General features: G+C 45.0%; 1 protein-coding gene across 2 annotated transcripts in view; it reads left to right on the forward strand.

Moving 5' to 3' along the window:
- Nucleotides 1-26,090, forward strand: part of LOC138580293 (cadherin-like protein 26) — a 769,589-nt gene that overhangs the window by 662,911 nt on the left and 80,588 nt on the right. The window contains exon 16 of one of the 2 annotated variants that reach the window (XM_069650709.1): nt 5,738-5,806. The exons of the other annotated variant lie outside the window; for it this stretch is intronic. Within the exon in view, the coding sequence (XP_069506810.1) occupies nt 5,738-5,806 (69 nt within the window). The remainder of the gene's footprint in view (nt 1-5,737; nt 5,807-26,090) is intronic. 2 annotated transcript variants of the gene reach the window in all.

Genomic DNA, 26,090 nt, shown 5'->3' on the forward strand with positions numbered 1-26,090 from the left:
GTTTCTCCTGGCACAGAAATCTATCCACTATAAGGCACCACTGTATCTAGCCAACTCTACAGGCCTTCTCATAATCTCAGCTCTACCTCTACGACTACACTTGTGGCACCTCACCCTTCATGTGATTCCTCTTGCTTCTGTTATTTCTCTCTTCTTGCTCCACTTGCATGGATTTCTTTTCCCACGGACATCCAGGAAACAGCCCACACCAATGTATTCAAAAGCAAACTAAAAGCCTACTTCTTTGCCTCTGAGTTCCCCTCTTAACCTACCTCGCATCTGCCTTCAACAATGTCCTTCACCTCTAACCTCCCTCTGTCCCTCCCTTTCTCTGCCTCCACTCTAGCCCTTCACCCATCATAGTCAAACCCCTAACACAGCTGGCTGTACAGCCTACCAGCACTTACAAATGGCCAATGTTGGTTGTCAATAGTCTATTTAAGTACACTCATGTATTGTCCCCGGTGACTGTACCATTTACTCCCTTCTACAACTTGATCACAATGTCATTCAAACTCACCTTATTGTAAGTAGCTCACTGCTTCCTGTCAAATCTGGTTTCTTATCAATTGTCCATTCTTTTCAGATAAAAAGAGCATTCATCCTCCCTGTATATAAACAATGAATGTATTTCATCTCTTATGCCAAAAAAAGATGCATTCAATTCAGAAAGAGCATTTGAATGTGTGTATCATAGATGAACATGTTCAAATGCCCTTTTCGTCTACTTTGCATTTATGAAAGGTCAACCATTCCATTCTCCTAAAGTGACCTCCCCCCTCATGGACTAGCCCTCCCAGGTTCTACTGGGCTCCTTCCCCTCACACCTTGCTAAGAAGGCCCACTTTCAACTTCACCTCCTTTGAGGCAGTATCCCTTTCCTCACCTTCCCCCAGGAGTTTAATGTCACTAGAGCTCTGGTCCTCTCCAGGCTGGATTATTGCAACAACCTCTTTCTCAACCTACCTCTTTCTTCCCTCCGCCTTCTCCAACTAATCGAGAATAGGGCTGCAAGATTTATCCTTGTCTTCATGCCCAGGGACTATCTATCCAGCTGTAAAGTCTCTCCACTGGCTCCTGGTTGCTGCAATCGCCAAATTCAAGACCCTTTGCATCATCCATAAGGCTGTCTGGGGCCTGGGACCATGCAACCCTCAACTCTCAGATCCCCTCAATCTTCTTGCTTCCATTCTCTGCTGGTCAAACGCATTTCCAAGCAGGGAGCTGGATGCAGATCCCTCCCTTCGGCTGGCTCCCTCCTCTGGAACAGTCTCCCTCTCCTTCTCCATCTTGAACCACATCACCTCAGGTTCTGCAAACAACTCAAGACTGTTCTCTTCTCCTCCTCCTTCTCTCTCTCCCTCCCATGCTAACCCTTACCTCAGCTGCTGAGATTGGCGGCCTGTGCCTCAAGAGTCCAATAGGGTCCTGGCCATTTTCCCAATTGACACCAGCTTCGACTCCCCACCCCCTGAACCACCCACTTGGCCTTCACATACTAGTTGGGTGGCTTTTCTCAGCCCTGCACTTATGAGATGGGTGTCAGACACCCCTCTTAGCTTGGAATGCCTACACCCATGTGCTTACCGGTTTCCCCCCCCCCAACAGGCATCCTGGCACTCCCCCCCTTCTCAGGGGTCCTTACCACTTACTCCCTCGCCCCCCACTCTCCTTCACCTTTTCTCTGCACTTGCACGTTCTAATGTCACAAGGCCTACTAGGGACGCTGTTTGTTGTTTTCTCATTTATTCATTGTCACTTCCATGATTTATTTTCTCCCTTGTTCCCTTCCCTTTTGCCTTGTGGCGCTTTGAATCACTCTCTTGTTGTATAAGCGCCATATAAATTACCAATGCATACAAATACAAATGAATAAATAAGGGGCTGTTTCTGCCAATTTCAGTGTGCATCTAGAATTCAAAGATGGGAGGCACATTGGCATGTGCAGAAAACAAACACATTCCAAACAGCGGATGCGTAAAAGCATGGCCGGGTCATCTTTTTACTCTCTTATCAATGTTTTAAGTGTGACACCAGCAGTTTGAAATGTTGCTGTACCACTTGCATTACTATCCCCATGCAGGAATAGACATACTTATATTTTATTTGTACATTTGACAATGGGGGACCTTTATAAGGCCTGTCAGAAGTGTCTGAGCACCTATAAAGATGTAGAACAGTATAGGAAGCCAACAGGTAAGTGTGCATAGACACAAAAGTTGGGTTGTATGGAAAAGCAGAACATTCCGTATTCTCCAACACGGATGCATGCATGTTCTATTATTATGCTACTCTCCCTTGTAAAACGACTGCCGACCTGCATCGTTTTCCTAAAAGTGGTGCTGATTTACAGCAATTTTATTGAACAAGTTGGAACACTTTCATCAAATTGCACTACTTTTGTGTGCACTAGTAAGTCAACATGCTCCACCTGTGAAGTCCAATGGTGCTAAATTAGAAGATTCATTATGACCCTGCCAGTCCGGAAACAAAGGTGCCGGTAAGCTTACCGGCACTGTTGTGTCTGTACCAGCATATAACAGGTCTGCCTGCTGGAGCCACCGTTCCTGACAGGTCTTAACCTGCTGGGCACAATGACCATGGTAGGCAGACCGGTCACAGTGCTTCTGTGTCCCCACTCCCATAGTATCCTATGGGACGCTATGGGAATGGTGACTTACATTTTACCGGCACCTAACTTTCTGGGCTGCTGCAGTTTTAATCTGCCTGTGGTACCTGGAAGTCAAGTGCCAGTAAATATTTACGGGTCCGACTGAAACCTGCCAGTATCACCGGCAGGATTACCGCCAGACCCGTAATGAGGTCTATTCTTTAAATTGTAAACTCCGAGCAGTGGGTGCCTGTCTCTTCGCCACTGGCATCCACTTAAGAGGCCGATTCTGAGCTCATAATCAAAAGAGTGTGAAAATACAACATTCTTCCCTCCAGTTTCCAGCACCACCATTCTGACATGGGTGGAAGTATTGGAGGCGAAATATCATGCTTTCCAGCAGCAAGAGCTGCTAAGGTCACTTGTTGTGTGGAAACATGTGCTCCAGTGGCATTGAAAGCATTTTTAAAAGACTGCCACTTTTCTAATTTAAGTACGTTTTCTTAAACTTTCATTAAACTAGAAAAGTGGTGCTGCAGTCTAAGACATGCTATATTTATGAAGGGAAAAAGTGTGCAGTGGAGTTTAAAGGACCCTTAGAGGTGTCGTATTGTAATTCCTTTTATTGACGTGCTAAACCAGGACTGTTGGGAGGAGAATCCCCTCAATGTGGCTGCCCTGCATTCCTGATGGCTGCTAGGGCTATTGACAAGCCATACATCAGACACATGCAAAAGCAGAGGCTTTCATGTACCAGCACCACATTCTTTCTTTATCAGAACATGGTGTTGGTAAGTAAAGAGTTCCTCCTTCATGGAAGAACACTTTCTTATCTTTGCACACACCACAGCATTGGCCCCTAAGTAATGGAATGTGTTGAAAGTTCAAATGCACTTACTCACCGTGCACTTCTGACATCCCACTATGAATGGCTGAGATATCTATATTGAGCCTTCTGTGTCTTTGTAGACTAACAATCCGCACTCTGCAGCTTCAAGGCGTAGCATGGTAGATCACTCTGGGGAAGATTATCATATTTGCTTCGTGCAGATTTTTCCAGTGTCTCCTGTTTCCAAATCAGTCTCTTTGGTAGCAGAGTTCGGCAGACAACCAGAGTTGCCTCGAGCAGACTGGTGATTGCTTTCGGGATCCTCTGAAGGAATACCATACAGCACATATGTAGCATCTACTGAATATAGGCTTATGGGAACATGCATAAATGGGCACTTCATATTAGGGGTGTACCGAAAAGTAGATTTTAGTATTCGGCCGAACATCGAATAGTTGGACAAGTATCCGGACGGAGCCGAATACAGAGCCAAATGGTTGCATTTTTAGTAAATAAAGTTATGTAGATAAGAAAAACACGTTGTAAATTAAAATCACACTTTATAATATGCATATCCATGCTTTATTCTGCATTTCTTTTTGTTGTCTATGGAAAATGTGCGAACGATGTACATGTTTATTTTATTTATTTGTTACAATGGTAAATCCATTTAGTCCAATGTTTCTAAATCGTAAACTTTGATCTCCTTGTCTTTATTACACAAATATCCCTCTTTTTAACACTAATGTTTGGAGGAATATTTCTGCTGCCACAAACTGGGGCATGTTTTGCTTAAACAAATATATCCAGGCTATATAGTTACATCTGTCACTTTTACTCAATTCAATGGGACTCCGTTTGGCAACATGAGAGAGGGATGGAGGGCAAGAATTGTAAACTATGTTTCAATAGTAAAAGCACACCTCTGCTGCAGGTTCACTTCCCACTGGGTCATCATACCTTCTTTATAATCTTGGCCTGCAAGCTGAATCGAGCTGAATACAGTTATTTGCTGCAGGCACACTACCTCCTGAGCAATTTTACTCAGGGTTTGGAACTTACTGGGATCTCTGAAACAGCTATGCTAATTCACTTAATTATAATATTTGGATTTGGTGGTATTGGAACCTTTACCTTTAAGATTGTGAAAAGGTCATTGACAAAGAACCTAAAGAAAAAACTGTTTCCCAATAGTGACTTAATTATCTATTGTTCCAACTCAATGGTTTAAAACTGCAAAGTACAGGGGAGACCAGACATACATAAAATAATATTGAGAGTTTTGCTTCAGCTCACCCCTCCCCAGCAGACCACCAGATGAAAGTCTATATGTCCAGCACATGAAGGGCAGGGATTTTGCACTTTCATGCCTCTGCTCTGCCTGGACTCAATCAAATAAGTGACAGCAGCATTTGTTTTATGGTCTTTTTAAAGGATAAACATGACATGCCTGAATAATTCAGGCACAGTCAAATCAGTACTTCATGTATTTTTTAGGGGAAACTATTAGGCTTCGAGTGATACTTAATTAAAGCATTTGCTATCTAATTTTCAGCTGGAATTCAGCCGAGTATTTACTCGAAGTTGAGTTTCGGTACACTCCTACTTCATATGCCCTTATTGTGGATCTATAACCTAGGCTTCGAAAACCATTCAAGTTGAGTCATTAAGTCTTGGAATTTCTGCAGGTACTGACTTCTGCTTGAAATAATCTCTTATTCCATTGAATGTGTGGTGTTTCGAGGCAGGCAAATGGCTTGGATGTCTGCCTAAGATCCTGAAGGTGGCTTTGGATGTTCCATTCAGAGACAATCTGGGGATAGGCGCAATCTGTCTTTCAGGCCTTCTTGTCAAAGGAGCTGTGGACATAGAGAATCCTCATAACACTTACAGATCTGGAAGCCCAGATGCAGAAGCGACATCCCATGGTCTGGCTTTTTGTAAAGGTATTTGGATAGATGGAATAGGTGCTACAAGTCACCCTGTGCAGTTTACAATCTGTGGTGTCCCCAACCCTAATAATAGTCAAACTAAACCATATACCCAACTCCAGTCTTCCCCTAAGAGACCTGCCCATGTAAGACCACCACTAGAACCATTAAAGTAGAAGCCAGGGTGCAAACAGCTCTTTTTAAGAAGACAGGTGTCCTTGCTGTGGCCAAGATTTCAGGTGGGAAACACTTAACCTGTTGGACAGTGCTAGAGTAAATAGGCGTCCTAAAAGTTATTACGTGAATATGTGACTGCCTTATAATATATGCCAATGACTGCATGATTCTCATGTGTCTCTGTCTTAGATTCAAAGCATCAGTCAACAGCATCTTGAGGCATCACACTTTGATCGTGCAAGTAAAATAAGACATTCAGTGAGTATTTGTTCTTAAAAATATTCTTTAAGTGGTAGTGTTCTTTGACAATTACATTGATTTTTTGTATTATTCATTAGGCACTAAATTTAAAATGCGTACAGCTGGTCTCGTTGCTTTGTGTTAAAAGGTGCGGTTGTTGGACCTCAGTATTATAAACAGACACACAGAGCCTAGTGAGAAAGCCCAGCGATTGGCTCGCTGAACATGGGGCTTTTGATCATGTAGTCTGTTTTACCAAAGGCCTCAAAACAAAGGAAAGTTCTAGGAGTCAAGGCTTTGCAAGTCCCTAATAGAGAATAACGCATACCAATGTCATTGATATGAGCAGGCAAGAAATCGTGTATGTTTCAAACTTCACGCACTGTGAAAAACGTGCCCTTGGAAACGGCATGTCCCGAATCCACCAATCAGGCCCGAGAGTCCAGGGAGACTAGCACATGCTTACTGCATCTCATTTCTTTCCCGCTGAAATCGTAGCTGGATGTTACTCTGCCACATGTTATTTGTGATAAATGTTGATATTGTTTGTTTTTTTGTTTTCTGCATATGTGTTTTTTTTTATTAATGCAATGCAGTGAATCTTACATGTTTAATTATGAACATGTATTTATTCATGACAGGATTGTCTTGCATAGGCGTTGAGCATATCATATATATTATTGTATGAATTGGGTATGCACATTTCTTTTTTGTGTTTGCCATGCTTGTGTATTCTCATTCTGGGAGTGGAGGGCAGTGCGTTTGTTAAGCATATCTTATATTGATATGCCGACCAAAGAAGCATCATTCATGCTCCCCTTGGCCCCCCACTGATCTTCTCCTTTGTTTCATGTGTGCAAGTTGAGGGTCTTCCATGTCTGAGTGCAGGAGTTCTCAGGTGTATACATTCTATCAGGCCTTCTCATAATCTCAGCTCTACCTCTACGACTACACTTGTGGCACCTCACCCTTCATGTGATTCCTCTTGCTTCTGTTATTTCTCTCTTCTTGCTCCACTTGCATGGATTTCTTTTCCCCCAGACATCCAGGAAACAGCCCACACCAATGTATTCAAAAGCAAACTAAAAGCCTACTTCTTTGCCTCTGAGTTCCCCTCTTAACCTACCTCGCATCTGCCTTCAACAATGTCCTTCACCTCTAACCTCCCTCTGTCCCTCCCTTTCTCTGCCTCCACTCTAGCCCTTCACCCATCATAGTCAAACCCCTAACACAGCTGGCTGTACAGCCTACCTGCACTTACAAATGGCCAATGTTGGTTGTCAATAGTCTATGTAAGTACACTCATGTATTGTCCCCGGTGACTGTACCATTTACTCCCTTCTACAACTTGATCACAATGTCACTCAAACTCACCTTATTGTAAGTAGCTCACTGCTTCCTGTCAAATCTGGTTTCTTATCAATTGTCCATTCTTTTCAGATAAAAAGAGCATTCATCCTCCCTGTATATAAACAATGAATGTATTTCATCTCTTATGCCAAAAATGATGCATTCAATTCAGAAAGAGCATTTGAATGTGTGTATCATAGATGAACATGTTCAAATGCCCTTTTCGTCTACTTTGCATTTATGAAAGGTCAACCATTCTATTCTCCTAAAGTGCCACCCCCCCTCATGGAGTGGCCCTCTCAGGTTCTACTGGGCTCCTTCCCCTCACACCTTGCCAAGAAGGCCCACTTTCAACTTCACCTCCTTAGAGGCAGTATCCCTTTCCTCACCTTCCCCCAGGAGTTTAATGTCACTAGAGCTCTGGTCCTCTCCAGACTGGATTATTGCAACAACCTCTTTCTCAACCTACCTCTTTCTTCCCTCCGCCTTCTCCAATTAATCGAGAATAGGGCTGGAAGATTTATCCTTGTCTTCATGCCCAGGGACTATCTATCCAACTGTAAAGTCTCTCCAATGGCTCCTGGTTGGTGCAATCACCAAATTCAAGACCCTTTGCATCATCCATAAGGCTGTCTGGGGCCTGGGACCATGCAACTGTAAGAGGATTCAATTCAGCACTACAGCTAAGTCAACGCCTAGTCTAGAATACTGAATGAAAACCCTTATTGATATATCTTTATTTCCAGTTCATGCGTTCTGGATGACTACCCCTATATAACACCCCTCTCTTGGAATCCTCCTGACCCCACTGAGCCAAGAAGTAGTTCTGTTTTGCAAGTTTAAAGGTTTATTTGATAACTTAAACAATATATATTATATCACGCTTTATAATAAATTAATAATTGGATATCACACTTAATCTGGTATGATAAAGATTAACAACGGAGAATCTGGCACTAGCACACTTCTTTATAATCACTAAGGAGTTGACATGAAATGGATAAGATAGCAACAATACTTTTATGGTTTCAAATGGATGCAATGTGGAATGAAATGCAATACAGAAAATAACTTGATAGGATTTCAGCAAAAACAATGTAATCACTTTTCTCTGGCAATCCACTCCCCCCCTTTATGCAATGCAAGGAAATGGAAGGAAGCACACAGTTCTCAGAAATGCAATCAAATGTGATTCAGTTCACCCCAGCAAGCTTAGGTTACAGATCGGAGTTTTAAACAGAAGCCCAAAAATGCTTTTATATGTGCTGGCAATTAAGTGAAAAATATACTAAAATGCTTTTAATTCCCTCTAGGAGGTTCAGGGTGAGTGAAATCAAGTTAATATTAGTCCAGGTCCACTTTAGCAAGGATCTAGGAGTAATTGGTAGGTTAAACGAATTTTTGGCAAATGAAAGCAAGAAGCTTCTGTTTTCACACGTGAAGAAATTTGCAAATCGCGGCAAAATTCACGAATGCGTGTTCCGCGATTGCGGTAAAACTAGAAGGGGTAGGTTCTTGGTGCGATTAAAAGCTAAGATTCTCAGCTTTCAGATGAAAGTTACTGCAAGTCTCTAGCACAAACGGTCGCGGAGATATGAGCGATTAAATAAAGGTTGTTTTTCAAATTTGAAATTTTAAAAGCTCAAAATGACAAGTGCAGCTTGCAACTAGAAAATGACAAGTGACAGCTATGCAAATGACAGTTGACAGTTAAGAGACAGTTCTACTTAGATTAAAATAGGATTGAATTATATTATTTTAACTAAGAGATTGGTTCTGCACAGTTTTCTAGGTACTCACACTATATTCTTGAGTGAAATGGGCCTCGTCATGGATCTGGTCAGGTTTTAAACTCGCCTCTGGTCTCTGCACTTCACAGTGATCTGGGTCAGCTCTCTCCGGTTCTGCTAATAGGTCAGCTCTACTCTGCTGGTCTGGGTCTCTGGTTCTGGATAGATTGAAGTCTCTAGTTTGGCTCTCTGGAGGTTTGATGGAGGCAAGGTATGGATTTTCCCGGCAGAGCTTCCAGCTGCAAATGGATTTGAAGGTCCCTATCTGTCCTGTCTCTCTGCTTTTATGTATTTAGAATGTGGGTGTGTTCTAGCATCACTGACCCTACCTCTCTCTCAGCTTCTAATTGGTCAAACTTCCATTTCTCACTTGATTGGGGGAGCTAAGTTGTGTCAGAGTGATGTCATTTTACAGCCTGCAGAAAGTCCACTCCTCCTGTCAACATACACACAAATCTAGATTTGAACCCAAATACATATTTGCAGGGGTACATGTTGTTTTAAAATCATCTGCACCCTTCACATATCACAGGAGGTATCTCCTGTTCAAACTCTGCTCTTCCTGGGAGCTTGCATTCAGAAATGGCAATATTTTGCACTTTTTAACTGATTTGCAATACCGGACATTACCCCAAATTTACACACACGTGCGCAAGGAGTATGGACATTAGTTGATGAAGTGTCAGATTTTTCACATGCACACATTTTGAGTAATATCCTCATTTCCGCTACAACCCCCCTGAACATGCCACCGGTTCTAAAAACCTCTTAAAATGTGGGCAGAAAAATCACAAGAATTATGGTGTCATTTAAATAATTTTCACAAGTCCGTACTATGAGTTATTCATCTTTTTCTAAAACCATATTCTGGCTATAGAGGTGTGTCTTTTCAGGTCACATGGTACAGAAACCAGTCTTTCCAGTTTCTGCCAAGCTCAGAGACCCTGCCCCTCCCAGCTTCTGCCAAGAGGAAGCTCCATTTACGACTCCCGCCAATAAAACATTTGCCTGAGTCAGGACAGGGCTTTGTTCAATTTCCTGCAGAGCCCAGGTAATTCAATCAGGGAAGTGTCATATCCCTTTTGGTGTGAGCAGCAAAAGGGCAGCTAGGCCTGGGAACACAGCTGTGACTCAAGTTTCACTCCTGATGGGGGTAGTTGCCAGGCAGAATTCAGTTCCTTAAGCCAGGTTACAGATAAAATGTCACTTTTTGTTTCCCAGTTTAAGTCAAGACAATTTTTTTACATATGCAGCTAGAATGCTGATTCTAAGTTTAAAACTATGACATTTAAACAATTGCAACCTATGTGACACTCAAAAGTAGGTCACTCAGTCAATTTAAACATTTAGATTTTTTTTAGTGTCTTTCAGTCCAAATTTACTTAAACTGCTGAAATCCACAGCGCAGCCAGTCTTGTTATAAACCTTCAAGTCACTTCAGAATATAACTTTAGATTGTATCCACCTCTCAGTAAGTCTTTCTTTGGCCTGTTTTGGGTTCATTTATTCAGTTTTGCAAAAAGTAAAATCTGGTGTTGTTTTAAAATGCCGGCTTTTGGATAGTGGTGAGTACTGGTACTGCACCCCTTTTTGGGATTTAAGAAAATGAATTCCCAACAGTTATGGGTTTGCTTTTGGCAATCAGCATTGCCATTCCCAATGGTTTCAGACTACTGTGTGGGTAGTCCAATTGTGGTTTTAGGCAGTGTCCTTCTGTGCCCATAACATCGGCAAAAATGGGTGGCAGCCTATTCTTCATGCATTTCCCTGTGCATTTTCTGGGAAGCTCTGGCCATCATGATGTTTTCCATGTCAGTACTGCACAGTTTTGAGGTAGGGCTCGGATGCATGGGTAAATACATCCCACAAGCCCCCCCTCTTGCGATGGCCATTCGGTTTCACTGATGGGACTCGCAAGATCTGGGATGTTTCCTCATCTTCTTCCAATAGAGGGCACAGTTCAGCATCTTTTCCTCCATCCGGTCGGATCGATCGGTTCTCCTCGCCGGTCCTGATGGGAATATTGGGCGGTACCCCAGGCCCGTTGCGTCTCTGCTCCCGGTCTCCGGATCGTCCTCCTTGGCCCGTCTCCAGGTTTTCTTTCTCCTAGGACGACAAAGGAAGAGCGGCAATACCTATTCATGGACATTTCCACCACTGTTGAGATAGTGGGGCAGCGTATGTATTTCATCATAACGAAACATTACATTCTTATTTTGAAAAAAAAACAGTATAACTAAGATACAGTTTCATGCAAATCACAATATTTTAGAGACTAGATGTGGTATGTTTTATGGTTGGAACTGAATTAGTCTGAGACAGTACCCGCTAGGATTCCAGAGGATTCCTCCAGTTGTTGCAGAGTGTGCCTGGGATGGCAACATTTCAACTGGTTTATGTGGACCCACTTGTCTTCCCCCGCTGCCAAAGGACCTTTGGGGATGTGGATTTTGTAGGCCACAGGGGAGATCTTGTCGATGATCTCAAAGGGTCCCTTCCACGTAGGCAGAAATTTCCGCTGTTTTGCCTGGTTTCTTTGGAAGTTGTATAGATAGACCCGGTCTCCCACCTGATATTCCTTCCTGGAAGTTTTCAGGTCATAATGGGTCTTCATGCTATCAAGCCGATCTTTCTAGATTCCGCTGAGCATAAGCAAAAGCATGTTGAAGGTGTTTCCTTAAATTCTCCACATACTCATGAGTAGTGGAGGCATTTATCAGTGTCTGCTCTTGGGTCCTGTAGAGCAAATGCTGGGGAAGCACCATCTTGCGTCCAGTCATCAACTCAAATGGTGACATTTTGGTTGCAGATGAAGGGGTAGATCTGATAGCCATTAGGACCAGAGGTAATCGGATATCCCAACTTGGCCCAGAATCTGCCACAAACTTCTTTAATATGCTCACAATTGTCCGGTTATATCTCTCTACTGCCCCAGAAGAAGCTGGCCGGTAAGCAATATGCAACTTCCTTTTGACCCCCAGTATCTCCCACATCTTTGTCATTACTTCACTGGTGAAGTGGCTACCTCTGTCTGACTCAATCCTTTGAGGTAGACCAAAACGGGAAAAGATGTGGTTAATCATCAAGGCAGCTGCCGTTTCTGCCTTGCAATTTGGGGCTGGGAGACATTCCACCCACTTGGTAAACAAGCATGTCACAGTCAACATGTACCTATTCCCCCTAGCAGAGCGAATCACGGGGCCTACAAAGTCGATTTCTAAATCTGACCATGGCAGTGTCATCCCCCGCTTTTGGAGAGGTGCACGATGCGTGAGGGATGATGGCTGAAATTGTGCACACACAAGACACCCCTTCAAGTATTGGTCGAGGTCCTGCCCCATGTGTGGCCAGTATGCAACCTCTCTTAAGATTTCCAGTGTTGTGTGAAACCCCCTATGACCGGCGGTGGCCGCATCATGGGCGTGACTTAACATCAGGCTTCGGGATGAGGTAGGAACCACCCACTGATCATGGCCAGCTTTGGATTTCCTTACCAACAAACCGTCTTGGATCCGGAACATTTTTGGACATTTCATCAACACTCTTAGGTCCTCTTTCCCAATGTAATCGGTATCCGTCAGGGGAAAGTTCTCGGGTCCTCAAGGTGCTGGTAAAATTTACCAATAACTGGATCCCCCTTCTGAGCTGTAATCAAATCAGCATCAGGGGTCTCCTTACTCCATTGTGCAATTGAAAGGTCGTTGTGAGCATTTGTCTGGGACCTAGTGATAGCAGTGACCTGGATTTCCCCATCAGGGACTCAATCTCAATTAGATCCCCTTGGATGGCCCCGGTTTTGGCCAGCTGATCAGCTAAGTCATTTCCAGTTTTGTCTGGTCCCTCTACTTTGGAATGACCCTTGATCTTTTTCCAATAGATGGTCATCTCATTCAAGGTGACCAGATCATCAATGTTTTGGATCAACTTCCCATGTTTCAAGGGTTTGTTGTTAGCACACAACATGCCTCTGGTTTTCCAATTAACCAGGTGCTCCACGAACCCGTTCCGTACATAATCCGAATCTGTGATTATGACCAGTTCGCGGAGTTGATGCTGGACAGCAGTGAGGATGGCCTGATGCACAGCCATCAATTCTGCCACCTGACTACTTCGGGGACCAATTTTGTATCCAGCGGAGGGTTCTGGGGACTCATTCACCCATGCATTCCCTACGCCAGCCACCAGTTCTTTCTCCCCGTTGTTGTCAACATGGTACGAGCATCCATCCACATAGACAGTGGGCATTCCCTCACACTTGTCCTCTTCAAAGACTTTGTGTGGGGAATTGAGGTATGCCTCCGTGTTGTCCTTGATTTTTAGACTTTCGTCCTCGAGACAGTTTTCTCTGGCACAATCATGCAAGTCAGCCAGACCTTGCGCGAGGGGACTCTTCTTGTTTTGGCCATATCTGACCTCCACAGGAAAGCCTTGCATTGACAGAATCCAGGAAGTAATTCGGGAATTACTCACATTTCCGGCCCGGATTCTGTCACTTTGGAGATATTGCAGAGGCTGGTGTGGAGTCTCCACTATGATGTGTTCCCCCTGGATAAACGGGCGGTAATTCTTCAATGCCCACACCGTTGCCAGGAGTGCCTTCTCACAATCGTTCAATTTTTCCTCCACAGAGGACAAAGTTTTGCTCGCATAGGAGATTACTTTATTGACCTTGTCATGCTTTTGGTATAATACTGCCGTCAAGCACGTATTAGAGAACCCCGTCTCCAGGAAGAACTCCTTGTTTCTGACAGGGTAAGCTAGGCAAGGCGCTTGTGAGAGGCTTCTCTTGAGTTGTCTTACTGCCTCGGCTTGTTCTGGACCCCATTCCCACTTGACCCCCCCTTTCAGGAGATGAATCAGGGGTCTGGTGATCTCTGCGTAGCCCTCAATGAACTTTCTGCTGTAATTAGTCAGTCCAAGGAGGCTCCTTAGTTCCCGCAGAGTTGTGGGGTCTTTCAGTTTCTGAAGTGCTTCCACTTTCTTTTCCTGGGGACAGAGGCCCTGAGGAGTAATCTCATGCCCCAAGAAATTAACACGGGTTCTACACCACTGTGCTTTCTGAAAGGAAAGTTTTGCTCCGGCGGCCCTCAACTGTGTCAGAACATAACGGATCTCCGCTATATGTTCCTCCACAGATTAACTTTTGATGAGGACATCATCTACATAAGCCAGGTTACCCCTCGCACCCAAGTCGGGCATGGCCTTATGTAGGAAAATGTTGAATTCATTGCCGGAGTTGAGGTATCCGAAGGGAGTCCGGGTCCATGTGTACTGCTGGCCCCCAAAGGTAAAAGCCAGTTTGTATTGGTCCTCCCTGCTGACAGGCATGGTCCAGTATCCATTGGTCAGGTCTATTGCAGTGAATACCTGTGACCCCTGAATCTGGGCCAGCCCTTGGTCAATGTAGGGCAGAGGCCATCGGGAAGTATGGACTCGTTTGTTGAGCTCCCTGAGGTCGGCGCAGAGTCTCCACTGGCCGTTTGGCTTCAATATTCCCAGCACCGGATTATTGAAGGTGCTGTGGACTGGACGGATTATTCCCCTGGACTCAAGGTTCTTAATTATTTCAGTAAGGGACTCCATTGATGCGAGAGGCAAGCGATATTGCTTCACAAACACTGGAGTCATGCCAGGGTCCGTGGGGATTGTGGTTGTGTGGATGTCGGTGCGACCACAGTCATATGAGTCTACCGCAAAGAGATCTTGGAAATCCAAGAAAACTTGTTTCAACTTTTGCTTTTGTTCCAGAGTCACACAGGCATCAGCTAGGTTGACTCTCTCTTCCACCATTTGCCTGAAGCCTGGAAAGACTTCTGGTTTGGCTATTTCAGCGGCCTCCTCCAGCTGGGTGGAGAAGTCCCTGGTCAGAGTGCTGATTTGGACTGGAGGCTTCAGGTGGGAAAGGCAGCCCTCCTGGACCTGGAAAATCACCTCATCCCTCCTGATGTCACAAGTCACATCTTCCTTACCATAGGGGCAGGAAGTGTACACCAGGAAGTTCCCCCCATGCCGGGTAAAAATCCTGTCTGGTGTTGTATTGTCATCACTGTCACTGTCAGACCAGTCCTTGGGGATTGGTCCTAACAGTTCATTTACTAAGTCGATGGAAAAATGTCGGTCATCAACCGCCATTCCAATAATGGTGCCTGCGGCTAGAGTAATACTCTTTAAGTCGCTGTTATCCACCTCTATTAGAATGGTGTCATGTTCTATGTTGACTAATGGAGTTGGGTTTACCCCCAACCCTTGCTGTTGGAGAGAAGCGTTTAGATGTATGTAAGCATCAGGGTTTTTCAAATGTTGTCCTCTTTTAACTTTCACTTCCAGGGAGAATTGTCGGGTCCTTTCTGGGATGGTGACCTCCTCTTTAATCTGGATTTCAACTGCATAAGGTAGCAATTGAGCTGACCTGAATGCTTTTTCTGGATCATCAAAGCCCATGGGATTATCCGCTAATTGGGACCAAGCTTTGAAGTTTATTAGGTCCAAACTAATGGCAAAGCGATTGAGAATGTCACTGCCTAAGTAAAAGGCGGCAGGGACGTCTCGCACGACCCAACAATTGTGGACTATGCTCTTGTTGCCAATGGAGATTTTGAGCATACACCTGCTTGGCAGGAGATGTTTGGAATTAGGCGCTTCCAGGTCCATTTCCCATTTGTCTATCAGTTTGAATGTGGGAATGGCTGGATCTTTTGGGAGTTGGCGGAACATGGCTTCGCTGATGAAGCTCTTACCGTTGTTCACACACACTCGAGCGAGAACAGAGTCCTTCCCATCATTTAACTGAACAGGGATGAACAACTGCTCTCCAATTTGCTGAATATCAGCCAGGCTCTGAGCTGATTTCACATCTTTCTGGACTATTGGAGTGGGAGTTTCTGATTGTGGATTAGTATAGAATCTCAGAGTGTTTCCTTCCAGCGTGGAGTACCACTTTAGACTGGAAGGCAGGTTGATTTTCAGAAATAGAGAGGACCCCCCATCACCAGTCTGTTGTCCTACTGCTATTACTGTCACGTCTGGAATTTGGCTATTCTGGAAGTGAAATTCTACTTGGTCAGATTTTTGTTCAACCATGTGGCAGGTGCCGTTTAAACTAACATGGTTGACACTCTGTTTTAATTTTATGGGTCGGCTAGTCTGGGTCCAGAGGACCTTGTTTACGCAATCTATTAGGGGTGACAACCTTCTCATGAGGTCATTCCCTAGTAAACAAAGGGTGCCCTCTGGAGTCACAACTATAACTGGGTGTTTCAACTTGTGTCGCCCGATCTTAATGTCCAAGTCTGCAGTCCCCTCAACGGAAATTTCCTTTCCGTCAAAGTTATGCAGTTGTCCAGGAAGAGAGGCGAGAGGAATTTGGTAATTCTCTCCCCTTCCTGCATTCAGTTCGTCAAAGGCCCTTCTGGACAGAAGGGTAGCTTGAGATCCAGTGTCCACCAGTGCCAAGATTGTACCCTGCCCCTGTACTTGTACTGGGGCATAATATCTTCCCTCCTTCTCCTCAAGGGGGCACAGATAATGTACATTTTTGGACAACTGGTGGGCTAATTTTCTGGTTTTGGACATCGCTAGCGAAGAGATTTGGGCAGAATTCTGTGGAGAGCCTTGGGAATCTGAAAGAAAAATTTGGCAACTGGAGATCAGAGCCATTGTGGGTTCCCCTGGCTCCGGTTCTGGGCCCCCCCCCCCTTTTTGGAGGCAGTCACCAGGATGGGTTTGAACCAGGGGATTTTCTTGCTGTTGGTTCTGGGATGAGATGGTGGGCGGCGGTAGCTCAGTCTCCACATCTCCCCAGTCTGGATTTGCATCCCTAGGGACCCATTTTTCTTTGGGAGGAGTTCCCCCCTCTCTGAAGGAGAAGATCCTTTTCCCAGGATCCTCTGAGGATCCCTCTCCCTCAAATTGGAAGATCTGTACCTCCTCCTCAAACTGAGTCTGTTTGGGTCTTTTGTTTCTCCTACCCCCCCCTCTGCTCCTTAGGAGGCAGACTTTCAGGGGCAAGAGATTTTGTTTCCGGTTCCTGAGTTTCCAGGGGCTGTTTAGAAGTGATGAAGGAAGCTTCCTCCAAGGCTTTACACCCCCCTTCCCTTTGTGCCTCCTCCCTGGGAACCGGTGAGTTATCGGGGTGCTGCCCCCGTCATTGTTCTGGAGCACCAGGTCCAGAGTTGGGTGCGTTCTGCGCCGGCATGCCGATCTGAGGGTTCTGCTGAGCCCTCAGTATGTGACCCAGATCCTGCGCCATGTTTTGAACCTGGCGCTCTAACTGGGAAACCCGCTCAGGCTGATACGGGGCCCTGTTTTCTCCCCTGGGCTGATCCCGGGAAGGGTAGCTGTCCCTCCTCTGGTAATACCCCGGGTTGGGAAGATTTGGGTACCCCTCCACCCTTGGCCTCCCCTCTCCCGGATTAGGTTGTCTGGGCTCAGGGAATTGGGGAAAGAAGGATGGATGATTTTGGGGTTGGAAGTCGGGTGGATATCTGGGGAAAAAGTTCTGCCCAGGGTTTGGTAAATTTCTGCCCTCCTGTGGAAAGTTTGGAGGGAAGTTCCCTGGGTTCGGTGCTCGGTTGGATCACCCCCCTTGGGCTGGGGGAGTCCACACATAACACAGGATGGGTCGATTTCCCTTGTAACGGGGACTTACATAATCAGGAGAGCGAGGGACCCCATTTGTGGGGCTGCCTCCTTGGCTCCCTGTCTGTGACTGACCCGAGGACCTCCTGGGCCTAGCATTATTAGGTGCAGGTAGGTTTTTAGGCCCCCCCATCTCCAAATCCAAAACGGGGGTGACCTTTACCTCTGCCACCTTGGCAGCAGCAGGGGTGCTGTTGGCTTTGGGGTTTTTCTGGGCATTACTTTTGCTATCTATCGGATCCGGGTAGCCTGTTCAATGACCCAGTCTAAAGATCTTTTCTCGTGAAAATCCCTCACGAGCTGGGTCATGATATATTTGGGCAAGGCATGGAAAAACGTATTTATAAATTCTCTGCTATCCGTGCGCACCCTTCTTGTGGTCTGTGCAAAAGCACGCTTTAACTCCTGCACAAATTCTTGTGGGGCCTGATCCTCCCCACATTGCAAATTGAAGGCTGCCTTGCGAGCCTCTTGAGGATTTCTGTGAACAGAAAAATGTTTCAAGATGGCCGCCTCATAGGTGGACCATCTTAAATGATTTTGGTCCTCCAGCCCCGCAAAGAAACTGGAGTATTCCGGGGAGAAGGTCCACTTTACATATTGAATACAGCTTTGGCTGTCCTTCAAATGGAAAGTCTCCATCATTTGTTCAAACAACTCTAAGTGCTCCCAAACAGAATACTTAGCGTTCTTATGGTAAGGCGTGATGACGCTCCTGATCGCCTTAATCTGCTTTAAGGGGTCCTTAAGCAAGGCCCTTTTTGCCTTATTGGCCTTTTTGGTTCGGGTAACCCTTGTCCATTCGTCCTCGGACTCAGAGGCACTGCTCCCAGAGGTTCCCGTCTGTTCTTCCAGGTTTTCCCGGATTCTGCGAGCCTGGGAATGGCTGGCAGAATGTGGGGACCTGGTCTCCTGTGTCCTGCGCAGTTCAGAGGAGTCTTCAGATTCCTCCTTGCTGCCAGGATTTGATGGGTACCCCCTCCACTGACCTAACTGGGCAGAGGTTTTCAGGATGCCCTTAATGGGCCTACTCTCCTGGGGTTCCCCATTGAACTGTACTGTACTTGGGTGCCCATACCCGGATGCCCACCCCTCCATTCCTGAGTGGTACTGGCCTATGAGCCCCATACTCTTAGCTGGATAGTAATCTGCCATCCCTGTGGCCCTGTGCTCATGTGCGCCAGGGGACATGGGGGTGGTAGAGTCCAGGGACTGGGGGAGATGAAGGCCCCTTATGTTAGGGCTCCTGCGGTTATGGTCAGGAGTCTCTCTTTCCCAGCGGACCTCATCTCTATCCGCCCCTGCTCCCTGTTGCAATGCAAGAGCCTGCATTTGTGCTTTCAGTTCCTCAGTCAAGGCCTTACTAGACTCTATCAGTCTCTCCTGCATCGCTACCTGTTGTTGGAGCCTATCATTGTGTTGACAGAGGGCCTCATTTTCCCTCTGTGCTTCCTGGTTGGTCCTGGAGAACTGGGCCAGTCTTTGCTGCAGGAGATTTACCTCCTGAGTCCCATCCCTACCGGCCTGCTCCTTTCTTGCCAGAGCATCTTCCACCCTTCTGGTGTGCTCTACCAAGTTCTGGTTTTCTTTTTGGAGGTCACCCAGCCCCTGGAGGGCCAGGTGATTTTCTTCCATTTTCCTTTTTAAATGGCAGACTTCCTGGCCTATGGTGTCTCTTTCCTGACTGAGAGCCTGCATCTGTGCTGCCAGGTCGTCCCTTTGCCTTTGGAAGGCACCAGCTTTCTGGCGCTCCTGATCAAACTCTGCCTGGGTATCCAGGTCTTTCAGAATTAGTTTGTTGCTCTCTGCCTTCACTCTATCTAGGTGGCCTTGCAGGGTGACTACCTGCTCAGCACATACCCTGTTGAAGTCCAGTTGTTGCTCCAGCTTTTTCTGGCTTTGCAGTAGGGAGTCCAAACCTTCTTGGTGTTCCTTCTGCAAGGCCAGAAATCTGGTATCCTGTTCTGACTTTTCCTTTTGCAGCACATCCATAGCCTCCTTTATTTTAGTGATGTACTGCCTGGTCTCATTTTCTGACTCCTGGCTCCTGTGCAGCCTTTGCTCAGAAGAGTACAGATCAGATTGGGCCTTCTCTAACGCCATCTGTTGTCTTTTTGCCAGATCATGGCCTTCAGCACATTTATTCTGTATGGCTCCCATATATAAATATAAATATGCCGCTATCCTAACAATCTTGTGGTGTTCATCTTTGGCCTTAGGAGCCATATATAGTTCACTCAGGGCCACATGTAATGGACCCTGATCTCTCCATAAGTCTGACCCTGTTTCAGTGACCTGTCGCGTGATGGCCTGCAACCAGGCATCCTGGCCCTGCTCAGCCCATTCACCTCTCACAAATAGTTTATGTAAGAAGTGCTCTCTGGCTATTTTCATATCTACCAAGGTCGTCATTCTAGAGATTGGTCTCTGTCCTGACTTACAGAAGTTTGTATTTTATTTTTGCAGAACAGAACTTTTCTTGGAGTGTCCCTTTTGAGGAATGCTTCACAGCGTAATGCAGCGTGGTGATCCGACTGGATATGTGTATCTGGTCAGCTGGCACGCTGTATTAAGCTGCACAAGTGGTATTCTAACCCAAACGTCCGGCCCGAGCCCCCAATTTGTAAGAGGATTCAATTCAGCACTACAGCTAAGTCAACGCCTAGTCTAGAATACTGAATGAAAACCCTTATTGATATATCTTTATGTCCAGTTCATGCGTTCTGGATGACTACCCCTATATAACACCCCTCTCTTGGAATCCTCCTGACCCCACTGAGCCAAGAAGTAGTTCTGTTTTGCAAGTTTAAAGGTTTATTTGATAACTTAAACAATATATATTATATCACGCTTTATAATAAATGAATAATTGGATATCACACTTAATCTGGTATGATAAAGATTAACAACAGAGAATCTGGCACTAGCACACTTCTTTATAATCACTAAGGAGTTGACATGAAATGGATAAGATAGCAACAATACTTTTATGGTTTCAAATGGATGCAATGTGGAATGAAATGCAATACAGAATATAACTTGATAGGATTTCAGCAAAAACAATGTAATCACTTTTCTCTGGCAATCCACTCCCCCCCCCCTTTATGCAATGCAAGGAAATGGAAGGAAGCACACAGTTCTCAGAAATGCAATCAAATGTGATTCAGTTCACCCCAGCAAGCTTAGGTTACAGATCGGAGTTTTAAACAGAAGCCCAAAAATGCTTTTATATGTGCTGGCAATTAAGTGAAAAATATACTAAAATGCTTTTAATTCCCTCTAGGAGGTTCAGGGTGAGTGAAATCAAGTTAATATTAGTCCAGGTCCACTTTAGCAAGGATCTAGGAGTAATTGGTAGGTTAAACGAATTTTTGGCAAATGAAAGCAAGAAGCTTCTGTTTTCACACGTGAAGAAATTTGCAAATCGCGGCAAAATTCGCGAATGCGTGTTCCGCGATTGCGGTAAAACTATAAGGGGTAGCTTCTTGGTGCGATTAAAAGCTAAGATTCTCAGCTTTCAGATGAAAGTTACTGCAAGTCTCTAGCACAAACGGTCGCGGAGATATGAGCGATTAAATAAAGGTCGTTTTTCAGATTTGAAATTTTAAAAGCTCAAAATGACAAGTGCAGCTTGCAACTAGAAAATGACAAGTGACAGCTATGCAAATGACAGGTGACAGTTAAGAGACAGTTCTACTTAGATTAAAATAGGATTGAATTATATTATTTTAACTAAGAGATTGGTTCTGCACAGTTTTCTAGGTACTCACACTATATTCTTGAGTGAAATGGGCCTCGTCATGGATCTGGTCAGGTTTTAAACTCGCCTCTGGTCTCTGCACTTCACAGTGATCTGGGTCAGCTCTCTCCGGTTCTGCTAATAGGTCAGCTCTACTCTGCTGGTCTGGGTCTCTGGTTCTGGATAGATTGAAGTCTCTAGTTTGGCTCTCTGGAGGTTTGATGGAGGCAAGGTATGGATTTTCCCGGCAGAGCTTCCAGCTGCAAATGGATTTGAAGGTCCCTATCTGTCCTGTCTCTCTGCTTTTATGTGTTTAGAATGTGGGTGTGTTCTAGCATCACTGACCCTACCTCTCTCTCAGCTTCTAATTGGTCAAACTTCCATTTCTCACTTGATTGGGGGAGCTAAGTTGTGTCAGAGTGATGTCATTTTACAGCCTGCAGAAAGTCCACTCCTCCTGTCAACTTACACACAAATCTAGATTTGAACCCAAATACATATTTGCAGAGGTACATGTTGTTTTAAAATCATCTGCACCCCTCACATATCACAGGAGGTATCTCCTGTTCAAACTCTGCTCTTCCTGGGAGCTTGCATTCAGAAATGGCAATATTTTGCACTTTTTAACTGATTTGCAATACCGGACATTACCCCAAATTTACACACATGTGCGCAAGGAGTATGAACATTAGTTGATGAAGTGTCAGATTTTTCACATGCACACATTTTGAGTAATATCCTCTTTTCCGCTAAAACCCCCCTGAACATGCCACCGGTTCTAAAAACCTCTTAAAATGTGGGCAGAAAAATCACAAGAATTATGGTGTCATTTAAATAATTTTCACAAGTCCGTACTATGAGTTATTCATCTTTTTCTAAAACCATATTCTGGCTATAGAGGTGTGTCTTTTCAGGTCACATGGTACAGAAACCAGTCTTTCCAGTTTCTGCCAAGCTCAGAGACCCTGCCCCTCCCAGCTTCTGCCAAGAGGAAGCTCCATTTACGACTCCCGCCAATAAAACATTTGCCTGAGTCAGGACAGGGCTTTGTTCAATTTCCTGCAGAGCCCAGGTAATTCAATCAGGGAAGTGTCATATCCCTTTTGGTGTGAGCAGCAAAAGGGCAGCTAGGCCTGGGAACACAGCTGTGACTCAAGTTTCACTCCTGATGGGGGTAGTTGCCAGGCAGAATTCAGTTCCTTAAGCCAGGTTACAGATAAAATGTCACTTTTTGTTTCCCAGTTTAAGTCAAGACAATTTTTTTACATATGCAGCTAGAATGCTGATTCTAAGTTTAAAACTATGACATTTAAACAATTGCAACCTATGTGACACTCAAAAGTAGGTCACTCAGTCAATTTAAACATTTAGATTTTTTTTAGTGTCTTTCAGTCCAAATTTACTTAAACTGCTGAAATCCACAGCGCAGCCAGTCTTGTTATAAACCTTCAAGTCACTTCAGAATATAACTTTAGATTGTATCCACCTCTCAGTAAGTCTTTCTTTGGCCTGTTTTGGGTTCATTTATTCAGTTTTGCAAAAAGTAAAATCTGGTGTTGTTTTAAAATGCCGGCTTTTGGATAGTGGTGAGTACTGGTACTGCACCCCTTTTTGGGATTTAAGAAAATGAATTCCCAACAGTTATGGGTTTGCTTTTGGCAATCAGCATTGCCATTCCCAATGGTTTCAGACTACTGTGTGGGTAGTCCAATTGTGGTTTTAGGCAGTGTCCTTCTGTGCCCATAACATCGGCAAAAATGGGTGGCAGCCTATTCTTCATGCATTTCCCTGTGCATTTTCTGGGAAGCTCTGGCCATCATGATGTTTTCCATGTCAGTACTGCACAGTTTTGAGGTAGGGCTCGGATGCATGGGTAAATACATCCCACACAACCCTCAACTCTCAGGTGCCCTCAATCTTCTTGCTCCCATTCTCTGCTGGTCAAACGCTTTTCCAAGCAGGGAGCTGGATGCAGATCCCTCCCTTCGGCTGGCTCCTTCCTCTGGAACAGTGTCCCTCTCCTTCTCCATCTTGAACCAGATCACCTCAGGTTCTGCAAACAACTCAAGACTGTTCTCTTCTCCTCCTCCTTCTCTCTCTCCCTCCCATGCTAACCCTTACCTCAGCTGCTGAGATTGGCGGCCTGTGCCTCAAGAGTCCAATAGGGTCCTGGCCATTTTCCCAATTGACAGCAGCTTCGACTCCCCACCCCCTGAACCATCCACTGGGCCTTCACATACTAGTTGGGTGGCTTTTCTCAGCCCTGCACTTACGAGATGGGTGTCAGACACCCCTCCTGGCTTGGTATGTCTACACCCATGTGCTTACCGGTTTCCCCCCCAACAGGCATCCTGGCACTCCCCCCCTTCTCAGGGGTCCTTACCACTTACTCCCTCGCCCCCCCACTCTCCTTCACCTTTTCTCTGCACTTGCACGTTCTAATGTCACAAGGCCTACTAGGGACGCTGTTTGTTGTTTTCTCATTTATTCATTGTCACTTCCATGATTTATTTTCTCCCTTGTTCCCTTCCCTTTTGCCTTGTGGCGCTTTGAATCACTCTCTTGTTGTATAAGCGCCATATAAATTACCAATGCATACAAATACAAATGAATAAATAAGGGGCTGTTTCTGCCAATTTCAGTGTGCATCTAGAATTCAAAGACGGGAGGCACATTGGCATGTGCAGAAAACAAACACATTGCAAACAGCTGATGTGTAAAAGCATGGCAGGGTCATCTTTTTACTCTCTTATCAATGTTTTAAGTGTGACACCAGCAGTTTGAAATGTTGCTGTACCACTTGCATTACTATCCCCATGCAGGAATAGACATACTTATATTTTATTTGTACATTTGACAATGGGGGGCCTTTATAAGGCCTGTCAGAAGTGTCTGAGCACCTATAAAGATTTAGAACAGTATAGGAAGCCAACAGGTAAGTGTGCATAGACACAAAAGTTGGGTTTTATGGAAAAGTAGAACATTCTGTATTCTCCAACACGGATGCATGCATGTTCTATGATTATGCTACTCTCCCTTGTAAAACGACTGCCGACCTGCATCGTTTTGCTAAAAGTGGTGCTGATTTACAGCAATTTTATTGAACAAGTTGGAACACTTTCATCAAATTGCACTACTTTTGTGTGCACTAGTAAGTCAACATGCTCCACCTGTGAAGTCCAATGGTGCTAAATTAGAAGATTCATTATGACCCTGCCAGTCCGGAAACAAAGGTGCCGGTAAGCTTACCGGCACTGTTGTGTCTGTACCAGCATATAACAGGTCTGCCTGCTGGAGCCACCGTTCCTGACAGGTCTTAACCTGCTGGGCACAATGACCATGGTAGGCAGACCGGTCACAGTGCTTCTGTGTCCCCACTCCCATAGAATCCTATGGGACGCTATGGGAATGGTGACTTACATTTTACCGGCACCTAACTTTCTGGGCTGCTGCAGTTTTAATCTGCCTGTGGTACCTGGAAGTCAAGTGCCAGTAAATATTTACGGATCCGACTGAAACCTGCCGGTATCACCGGCAGGATTACCGCCAGACCCGTAATGAGGTCTATTCTTTAAATTGTAAACTCCGAGCAGTGGGTGCCTGTCGCTTCGCCACTGGCATCCACTTAAGAGGCCGATTCTGAGCTCATAATCAAAAGAGTATGAAAATACAACATTCTTCCCTCCAGTTTCCAGCACCACCATTCTGACATGGGTGGAAGTATTGGAGGCGAAATATCATCCTTTCCAGCAGCAACAGCTGCTAAAGTCACTTGTTGTGTGGGAAACATGTGCTCCAGTGGCATTGAAAGCATTTTTAAAAGACTGCCACTTTTCTAATTTAAATAAGTTTTCTTAAACTTTCATTAAACTAGAAAAGTGGTGCTGCAGTCTAAGACACTCTATATTTATGAAGGGAAAACGTGTGCAGTGGAGTTTAAAGGACCCTTAGAGGTGTCGTATTGTAATTCCTTTTATTGACGTGCTAAACCAGGACTGTTGGGAGGAGAATCCCCTCAATGTGGCTGCCCTGCATTCCTGATGGCTGCTAGGGCTATTGACAAGCCATACATCAGACACATGCAAAAGCAGAGGCTTTCATGTACCAGCACCACATTCTTTCTTTATCAGAACATGGTGTTTGTAAGTAAAGAGTTCCTCCTTCATGGAAGAACACTTTCTTATCTTTGCACACACCACAGCATTGGCCCCTAAGTAATGGAATGTGTTGAAAGTTCAAATGCACTTACTCACCGTGCACTTCTGACATCCCACTATGAATGGCTGAGATATCTATATTGAGCCTTCTGTGTCTTTGTAGACTAACAATCCGCACTCTGCAGCTTCAAGGCGTAGCATGGTAGATCACTCTGGGGAAGATTATCATATTTGCTTCGTGCAGATTTTTCCAGTGTCTCCTGTTTCCAAATCAGTCTCTTTGGTAGCAGAGTTCGGTAGACAACCAGAGTTGCCTCGAGCAGACTGGTGATTGCTTTCGGGATCCTCTGAAGGAATACCATACAGCACATATGTAGCATCTACTGAATATAGGCTTATGGGAACATGCATAAATGGGCACTTCATATTAGGGGTGTACCGAAAAGTAGATTTTAGTATTCGGCCGAACATCGAATAGTTGGACAAGTATCCGGACGGAGCCGAATACAGAGCCAAATGGTTGCATTTTTAATAAATAAAGTTATGTAGATAAGAAAAACACGTTGTAAATTAAAATCACACTTTATAATATGCATATCCATGCTTTATTCTGCATTTCATTTCGTTGT

Source organism: Ambystoma mexicanum, chromosome 3p, assembly GCF_040938575.1.
Source record: "Ambystoma mexicanum isolate Mex_15411 chromosome 3p, UKY_AmexF1_1, whole genome shotgun sequence".
Lineage (NCBI taxonomy): Eukaryota > Metazoa > Chordata > Amphibia > Caudata > Ambystomatidae > Ambystoma > Ambystoma mexicanum.